General features: G+C 47.0%; 1 protein-coding gene across 1 annotated transcript; it reads right to left on the bottom strand.

The window, feature by feature from the left end:
* Positions 1-84: 84 nt before the first annotated feature.
* On the bottom strand, positions 85-8,862 carry SNF8 (SNF8 subunit of ESCRT-II). The gene is made up of 8 exons (XM_082603413.1): positions 8,717-8,862; positions 8,306-8,356; positions 6,686-6,824; positions 5,441-5,545; positions 4,733-4,805; positions 3,637-3,778; positions 2,600-2,674; positions 85-1,548 (listed from the first exon to the last, which is right to left on the bottom strand). Exons 1-8 carry the CDS (start codon positions 8,768-8,770, stop codon positions 1,411-1,413), a joined length of 777 nt encoding a protein of 258 aa, XP_082459539.1. The 5' UTR covers positions 8,771-8,862; the 3' UTR covers positions 85-1,410.
* Positions 8,863-9,239: the final 377 nt, after the last annotated feature.

Genomic DNA, 9,239 nt, shown 5'->3' with positions numbered 1-9,239 from the left:
CACCTCTCACCTAGGCCTGAAACTGTCAGGGATAAAGATAGTGCTCAGTGGAAGCCAACAACTTGGGTTCCGTGGTGTGGGTGGAAGCAGGACTACTGGTGGCGAAAGTTCCCATCGTTAAGAAATAGGGTCCTTTTTTTGAGGCTGTAACTTTGGCAGTCAAGGAGAGGAATGCCATCTTGGCCTCGGCTGCTTCGAAAGAAATACCTGCTCAGGAAGTGAGCTTGTCCTCGAGGACAGGCAGAGGTAGAGATGGGCTCAGGCTATATATCCCCTTGCTAAGGGAAAGGTGTCTTCGTATGGATAGTGCAAACCATTGGGTTTTCAGTTTCCTGATACCAAACTACCCCTTGTTAGGAATTCAGAATTCAGACCATGAAGACGGGGCTTAATGCTGGCCTCCCAGCTCACCACCACCTTCTCTACTTGCTGTAGAAGGCTCTTGCTTTCTGGTACAGAGGCTTTTCCTCTTGGCTGACCATGTGTGTCGGAAGAAATTATACACAAGATGTCCTGCCAACCTGTGCCACGCAAAGCTGCGTACAGGAAGGCGTGGGCCCGGGGGGGCTAGTGGGCCTAGGCTCTAGCTTTGGCTCTGCTTAACGTGGTGGCCTCTGGTCAATAGATTCCTCACCTGCCAAAGTTAAGGACACCTATTTAACTTTTAAGGTTGTGAGGACTATACGAGGTGTATATAAAACTGGGTGTCTGGTAGGTGTTCAATAAATGATTCCCTTTCCCACCCCTAAGGTTAGAGGGATGACCTGGTGATCACTGTAGGAGGAAACGGTAGTAAGGAACCTGAGAAATACTGCATCCACCATTGGTTAATTCCCCTCAAATTAAACTTTCTTTTCTGTAACCACCATTTAACATTGACCTCTATTTCCTTCATACTCATAGCTGAGTTTGCTGCCATAACCTGGAACCTCTACAAAGGAAGCTGGAAGAGACTGAAAGCGTGACTATTTACTGGTCCGTCAGGGTCTCTGCTCGTTTGAGAGAAAGAACATTTTATGAGGAAGGGGTTTGAATTAACAGAGGCTATAATTTATGTCTCGGGGCCACAGAAACCAGACTGTCTAGCCAGGAGACAGAAGGCCTTCGTTCTAGGCCCAGCTCTACCGTGAACTTGTAGATGACCTGTGCAAGTCATTTTATACACGTTCACTGTTATCTGTGTAACTCAGGTTATCCTTAGCGGATAAAAAAGGTTTTCTCCAATAAAGATGCAATGTGAAGGCACTTTTTAAAAAAAGTACTGGGTGAAGAATACTGGGGGAAGAAAAAAATTGGAAATTTTTTGGGTTTTTTTGGCTCTTTTTTAAAACAAAGTTGTCGAGGTTTTATTCACCACCAGCTCCTCCCTCTTCTCCCTGCCTGCCGCTGTGCCCCCTTCCGCATTCCCAGTCAGGGGAGGGCTTCTCTGGCCTCCTCAGCTGTAATCTCCTGGGAGTAGAGGTCAGTGAAGAGAGCCGGCAGCCAGTAGTGGGCCTCCCCTGGGGCCTGCAGGTCCAGCCAAGCCAGCCCTTCCTTCAGCAGGTGTTCCTGGCAGAAAAAGGAAAAGTCAATTAAGAAAGGGGAGTTTACATCATGTAGGGTAGATAATCCTCAAACCTATCTTGGCTTCAGTGGGGTTTTCAAATTAAATCTACAAGAGTGCCTTCACATATTTACACAGCCAAACTAGAAGGATCTGTTTAGCCCAGGTCTTCGCCTGAGGGGTGAGAAATGCCACCAAGTTGCTTAATCTGTGCTGCTGGAAAAGAGGATGATGACAAAGTGGGACGTTGTGGAAGGAAAGGCTACAGAAATATGTGCTATATGGCTCTGAGCAAATCACCAACTCCGTTCCCTAAAACAGAATGGAGGTCAGTACCTTCCAGTTAACTTACGGAGTAACACACAGCTAGGGGGAAACCTTTTTGGAAAAGTTAATGGAAAAACCGTATGAGGATTAGAATGGACTCAGAGTTCCTATAGCTGGAAGTGTGCTCCAGATGGGCTGGTTCTACCCAATGTCATTAAACGTTTGTTATCCCCACTTCACAGATGAAGTCAGGTCTGTAGTTCAACTGCCTGGGTAAGGAGGAAGGTACTGAAAGCCAGGGTTCCTTCGTGTTCCCGCCACTCCCTCTTCACAACATCGGTCTTTCATTAGTACCATGAAATGTGTATATATAGAACGACACGTAAAATGCACTGTAATAGTACATAATTAGAGCAATGTAGTTATCATCAGTAGTTAATAATTCCCTTCACTCTGTACTCACAGCGTTACTTCCAGTACAAGCCACGTTATCCATCTGACCAGGCTTTACAGGTCAGCAGAGAGAGGCGTTGGTGACTCCCCAGTGGCAGTGGCAGCCTGGCTGTACCCACGTGCCAGGGCTGGAAGCCTGCCTTTGTGAGTTCTACCTCTCAGTGCCATCTTCAGAGAAATGCTGGGGTTGCTTCTGGTGTGACGGCGGCAGCCTTCCAGGCAAGAAGCCAGCAGAGAGAGAGAGGGAGGCCAAAGCTCTTGCCTGTGTGGTACCTGTCTACCCACCTCCTCCCACCTGGGGCCCATCTTTTCTGGGCCATTCCAAAAGTCACATACCAGCACTTGCCGCGCTCGCTCCGTCTCCCATTTAAGACTGGCTTTGATGTCACTGACAGTCACATAGCCATTTTTCTGAAGGAAGGAGGAACGGGGACTGCGTCAGTGAAGAGTGTGCTTTCCCTCAGGACCCCGCATCTGCCCGGGGACGATTAATGTACCCAGGCAGGAGGGGGAACTGCCCTTGGGTGAAGCCTAAGAGAGCACCGAAGACTGTTTAGAGGGCCCAGTAGAGAGCAAGAGAGAAGTGACCTTCAGGATGACAGAGGCTTAGGTTGAGGGGTCCAGTCTTACAAAGTAGAGTCGAGTCCCTGGTACTAAAATAGTAATGTAGACTTTATCAGAGAACTCTAACGTATGACGAGGAGGGATTCAGAATGATGAACTGATAGGAAGGAAAGGTGATCATCATAAACTGTTCATGATCTAAACTATGTAAGTATTGAGCCCTAGTCCCGCCTCACCCGAACCATCCCCCAATCCGGAAAAGCCCCCTCCCTCGCTTAGTTCTGTTCTACACCACAGAATTGAGAAAACTGAACATGTCTTCCCTAAATACATGATAAGGATTTCGAGGAAGATGATACAGCTTAAGGCACTGCTGAGGAACAGGAGGATGGCAAACAAGATTAAACATTTTTTCAAAGAATCCATAAAGTAGTTTTATGAAGACATCAAAACATCTGTCCACCAGGGAAATTCAGTTAGTTGTCTGCATGTCTGTCTACGCTAGACTGCAAGCTCCTTGAGAGCAGGAACTATATGGCACCCATCTTTACATGCTCCTGCAGCCTGGCCCAGTGCTCTGCACCGCAGCTGCTCAAGAAACGTCTGCTAAGTAAGCACAGGTCTGAGGAGTGCATCCATGAGACAGTTTCAGCAAAAGACCCGAGTGATGGAGGGGAGGAGATCAGAAAATCCCCTCCCAGACTGCCCCTACATGCACGTGCGCGCGTGCACGCACGCCCGCACACGCCCGCACGCGCACACACACTCCCTCCCTCCCGCTCCCCCGCTCTCAGAAGGCCCACCAGTACCTCGGCCAGCTGCAGCACCACAGTGTGATCCATATTAAGCTCAGCTGGAACAGACTGAATGAGGTAAGTGCCGCCCACAGGGATGATGCCGAAGCCAGTGCCCAGGGCCTTTAGCTTCTTGATGGCCCTGATCAGGTCGTCTCTGAGGTGAGGAAGAGCTGCTTAAAGACCCTTGGCAGACCAGACCTAGCAACAATGCAGTTTCAGCTCTGCCCTGGGCAGGATACCCTGACTGAAGACTCAAAAGGCTGCACAACTTTTAACTACATCAGTAAAAAGGCAGGGGCAAAGTGCACCAAATGGTGCTTGGACGTTCCAGGGAAATGGTATAGGAGTCAGGGTCTCCACTTAGCAACCCATTCCAATACCAGACAGAGGTAAAAGATATGCTTCCAGGAGCCCATCAGGAAATGTGACTAAGTGAGCTGAACTTAGGAGACAATAGGGAGTAGTGTAAAACTATGGCAAAATAGAGAATGCTTATCCATTTGAAAGGGGCAACCCAGCTGATTACTGCCATCTGGAAATTCAGGCCCAGTAGTGCCAGATTTTGATTTCTTAGTTGACAACTAACTGAAATTAAAGAAAACCCACAAGATAATGTGTAGACCACACATCCAGCCCACATACTGAGAGTCTTTTTTACCTGTTCTCAAATTGGAGTCACACAAAGGCTAGTGAACCAGGTCAATTTACACCCCATCTTCTGAGCCCAACTCCTTTCCCCAGCCTTTCTCAGTGCCTGCCCTAGTCTCCTTGACCACAAATAATGTCAACAGTATATACAGCCCCAAGTATGTTTAAAAAGAAGAAGAAAAAAGTGTATACACACACCCACGTTACTTTTATGCATGAAAAAAACGCTTAGAAGGAAATCTACCAAAACTTTTAACAGTTGTAATATCTCAGTTGAGAAATAATGGGTTGTTTTTTGTATTTTTATATAGATTTCTAAAATAAAAACATTTCTTCTGATCATGAAGAGGAATAAAAATGATTCCTAAACTAGCCTAGACGAACGAGTGGTAAGGAGAAAAGATTTCCACCTTTTTTAAAGACCTTTCTATACTCCAAGGGGTTGGAAGGCAAAACCTACTGGCTGACATCCTGGGCGAATTTGCCCCTTCCTTTTAACACCTGTTGATGTAGTTCCTCCAGAGTTATCAGACCTATTGGAGAGGGGGACAGAAAGCAGTTGAAGGATTATCTTTATGACTTTAAAAAAAAAAAGGGTGGTATCTCTGAAAAACTGTAAATGCTCTCTTGACACCAAGGCTGTGTCTACAGCCAATGATTTCTGTCTATAGCCAATGATTTCTAACTAGGTTTAAGTTTTATTTCTTAACTTCAACACAGACCATTCAGTGTGCTTATTAAGATGATGCCACTGGATGATCGTTTTAAAGGTAACATTCTGGGGAGCACAGAGACTCCGCTGGCATCACCACACCTTGGAGAAGCAGGGCAGGCCTACAGTTACTAATGAGAAAATCATAACCCAGACACATCATCTATCAGGGAAAAAGGCCTATTTCCTACCTGCCTATATGTTCTGTAACAACTAGGAGCCAAGCCTTCCTGGCCAAAGACCTTTGGAGAATAGAGATAATCATTCAGGTTTACCCTTGGCCATGGAGACCGGTCGTGGGTTCACATCATGAAGCACTAAGATACTTCTCAGGACCTAACAGCTTCTCAAGACCTTACTGGCCTGCAGACTGCAGGATAGGAAAGATCATCTCTCACGATTTCTTCCCTCTCAGAGAAGCCCAAAGCCCAATCCACAGGACCCAGCCCCCCTCACCTCCATTCCGGTGTTTCAGGGCCAGGCACACTTCGATAATCTGGACACCCAGCTCGTAATAGAAGTCTCCCACGCCTAGCATCTCAGACCAAAATCCTTTTCCAGCTAAAAGACAGAAAAACAAAAGCTAGGTTATTCAATAGTTACATCTTTTCTTTCAAAGCTGGATTAAAACATCTATTCTAGTGCTTGCTTCAGCAGCCCATATACTTAACAAAATACACCTATTCTATGGGGCGTCTTCTCTGCCCAGCCGTAAGTCCTTCTGCTCCACTTACAACTCAGGATCCCCAACACAACCTGACTCTTGGTAATTCCTACGAAACAACTGGTTCAGACAGTTCTAAAGGTGGGCAATCTATTTGGCTGCTAACTCTGGCTCAGGATACTATAAAAGTGAGTTTCCTTTCCCAAAGCATGCAGTGAAATATAATGGGACATATGGTCTAGACCGGCTAAGAAAAAGAATATGCAGACCTGGCATTCAGAAATCCACTGAAGCTATTTTATTGAGTAAAAAATGCAAGTTACAGAGTAATAATTACAGCATAATCCCATATATTTTTTTAAAATAGTTTATAAATATGATGAAGGTGTCTAGAAAGATATACCTTAAACTGTTAACAGTACTTTATCTCTGCAATTACGGGCAGGGTCAGAAGACTTCCACTTTCTCATTTTCTTTTTTCTCCTTTGTTGACTGACTGCCTGAATACATGCTACTTTTATCAAAACCTTCTTCTTCTTTTTTTTTTTTTTTTTTTTGCGGTACACGGGCCTCTCACTGCTGTGGCCTCTCCCGTGGCGGAGCACAGGCTCCGGACGCGCAGGCTCAGCGGCCATGGCTCACGGGCCCAGCCGCTCCGCGGCATGTGGGATCTTCCCGGACCGGGGCACGAACCCGCATCCCCTGCATCGCAGGCGGACTCTCAACCACTGCACCACCAGGGAAGCCCAAAACATATTTTTTTTAACAAAGGGAAAAACAGTCATAAAAAATTCCACAGCAGAGCATTCCAGGGAAGATCACGTACACTGGCTACTCAGCCTGCACTCCAACCTCTCCATCTTTCCCATCAAACTAGATATTCAGCCATCCTGCTAGGGATTCCCTGAAGACAACATCCTCTGGATCTCCCTGTAGGCCCTTATAGAAGACGCCCCAACAGTAATGACGACAACTAGGTGAGCTTTGTCCCTTAGCAACCCTAGAAGAACACTGGACCCCTACAGACAACTCCTTACAGGCCAGAGGATCCACCCCAATGGTAGCACACATGTCCTGGAACTGCACCCGGAACTCAGGGTTCTTCCGGATCTCCTGCTTGTGCTTGCTGGCAAATTCTTCCAGGTTGGTCTTGAACATGTCCAACTGCTTCGACATCTGCAGGATGGATCACAGTTAAGTTTAGCGAACTTCCTTCATCACAAAATACAAAATTAAAGTAATAGAAAAAAAATTTTTTTCCTTGTGCTGAGAACTCTCAGGGTTTACTCTCTTAGCAACTCTCATTATATAACATACAACAGCATTAATTATATTTCGCTAGTTGTAAGTGCTTTTCTTTTTCCCAGAAGAAAAAAATGTTATTAAATTGAAGGTGCAATCAACAAGGACCTATTGCATAGCACAGGGAACTCTACTTAATATTCTGTAATAACCTATATGGGAAAAGAATCTGAAAAAGAATAGACATATGTATATGTATAACTGAATCACTGTGCTGTACACCTGAAACTAACAAAACATTGTAAATCAACTATACTCAAATATAAAATAAAATTTTTTTAATCTAATGAAATTAATTAATTGAAGATGCACCTAATAATTTTGTAGCATTCACATGGTGGGAAATCTTCAGCCACTGACAGAAAGGCTAGATAGGAGAGAAAGGAAGCCTAGCATGAATTAGGTGTGTTGTTTTAATCTCTGAGTCAAGGACCTCCTTGGGGATAACCGTAGATAAAGAATCTCTGAGGAAGGGATGTGGCTCTACCAGAGTACATTCTAAAGCTAAATACTTTTGGTTTGGGGATATTCTGACTTCCCATTTGCATTCCTCCTTCTCTTTCCCTAATTAACAACCTATCTTCAACCTACCAAGAATAACCACTCCTGGCCCAGCATCTCCTCATTTCCAACATATTAGAAATTTACACATTATTATAATCACCATTTCCAGTTGATTCCTGCATGTTATCTCCCCTGAGTGGGAGCTTTTGAACAGCACACCCTGTGTCTACTTATTTTCCTCAGTTCAAGGGCCCATTTCCCTGCCTCACTGCCTCCTTCTCTTCTTCACCAGGCAAAATAACTGAGTAAACAACAGGGCATGTACAGAAAAGGGAAGTGCTAGAGAAGGAAACTGCAGGAGCCACACCCCCATCACTGACACACACTTCTGGTATGCACCTAGATGTGATGGTGGTGGGTGCCACAGGTTAGGCAATATTTTCATGTTATTCTTAGGCATTTAAAGTAAAAACCCAAAAGACCTAAATCAAACAACTTCACCACTTACTACCCATGTAACCTTGGATAAAGCGCTTAACACCTCAGTGCCCTCAATTCGAAAGTGCGAAGAACAGAGTTCCTTCCTGATAGGATCGTCAGGAGGAATGAACAAGACAGTGTATGTAAAGAAAATGGACATGTGCCTGGGACGCTACAAGTAGGTAATCACTCAAAGATGTTAGCTATCATTGTTATCAGCAAGTCACCTAAATGATCTGAGCAGCCCAGAAATTGGTATTCGCCAAATGCCCTATTTTTAGTTCGATCCAAATAGTCTGGTTTATATCAAAGGTGTCCTGCCCAGCCTTGTCGGATCTCCCTTGCTGCCTGGAGCCCTCCATCCCACTCACCTGGGCCAGCTGGTCCTCAGCCAAGACAGTCCCTCGTTCCTTATACTTGGCCTGTCAGACAAATAGACCAGGATGAGTTGAGCGAGTGGGTGCTGGGGGCTCCCACTTGTACTGCCTCCGCAGAAGTATTAAGAGGGTCTCGCAAATGGTTTTCCTTAGGGAGAGGAGGTGAGGAAGTAAAATAGACGACTCGTCTGTAGTCAAATTGGGGGAAGTGGGGGAAAGGGCTGATGGATCTAGGGATGCTGACATTCCAATCCACCGGAAGCTGGAGAAACTCAATTCCCCGGGACCGAGAAACCCGCGTCAGATTCTGTTGGGAGGCGATTTGAGGGTACAGAGCTCTGCGCGGAGAGACTTCTGTCTCTCGCGGGTCTGGAGTGACCGTAGGGCCCGCCTCCTTCCCCTCACCTCCGCAAGCTTCTTCTTGGCGATGGCGCCGGCTCCCACTCCGCGGCGGTGCATCCCCACCGTGGCCCGCGGGCCGCCCCGCTACCGGGACCCCGGGTCTCCGCGTCCCGGGATCCTCCACCAGCTCCCCAACGCGGATGCGCAAGCTGTACGTCATCTCCGCGCGCCGGAAGCTACGCCCAGACTTCCGGCCGCGGGGCTGAACTCCCCCACCGCCAGGGGCCCGGCGGCCCCGCCTCGTGCTCCAGCCAGGATCCGCAAAACTGTTTGCGGCCCAGTGCTCCCCACCCAGGTGGACGCCTCGGACCCTCTCGATTTCATGCGACTTCCCCCACCGCCACCCCAGGCTGCAAGTGAAGGTCCGCCGCTGCTCACTGGCCGTGCGTGCTACGCGCTGAGTTGGGCTCCGAGCTCCCCGTTCCATATTAAACATAAAACGATCCGTTCTACGCTAATGGAGCTTGCCTTTTGGAATCACACGTAGAGCTTCTGACTGGGGAGGGCCTTACAGTTAAGAAGTTGG

The sequence above is a fragment of the Mesoplodon mirus genome, assembly GCF_964341445.2.
Source record: "Mesoplodon mirus genome assembly, chromosome: 18".
Taxonomy (NCBI): domain Eukaryota; kingdom Metazoa; phylum Chordata; class Mammalia; order Artiodactyla; family Ziphiidae; genus Mesoplodon; species Mesoplodon mirus.
This window is presented reverse-complemented; position numbering and strand designations above follow the sequence as displayed.

Coding starts and splice junctions, on each gene's coding strand:
- SNF8 (XM_082603413.1), bottom strand. CDS start 8,770: ATGCACCGCCGCGGAGTGGGAGCCGGCGCCATCGCCAAGAAGAAGCTT. Junction 2,675..3,636: donor TGGTGCTGCAGCTGGCCGAG/GTACTGGTGGGC, acceptor TCCTTCCTTCAG/AAAAATGGCTATGTGACTGT. Junction 1,549..2,599: donor AGCGAGCGCGGCAAGTGCTG/GTATGTGACTTT, acceptor TTTTTCTGCCAG/GAACACCTGCTGAAGGAAGG.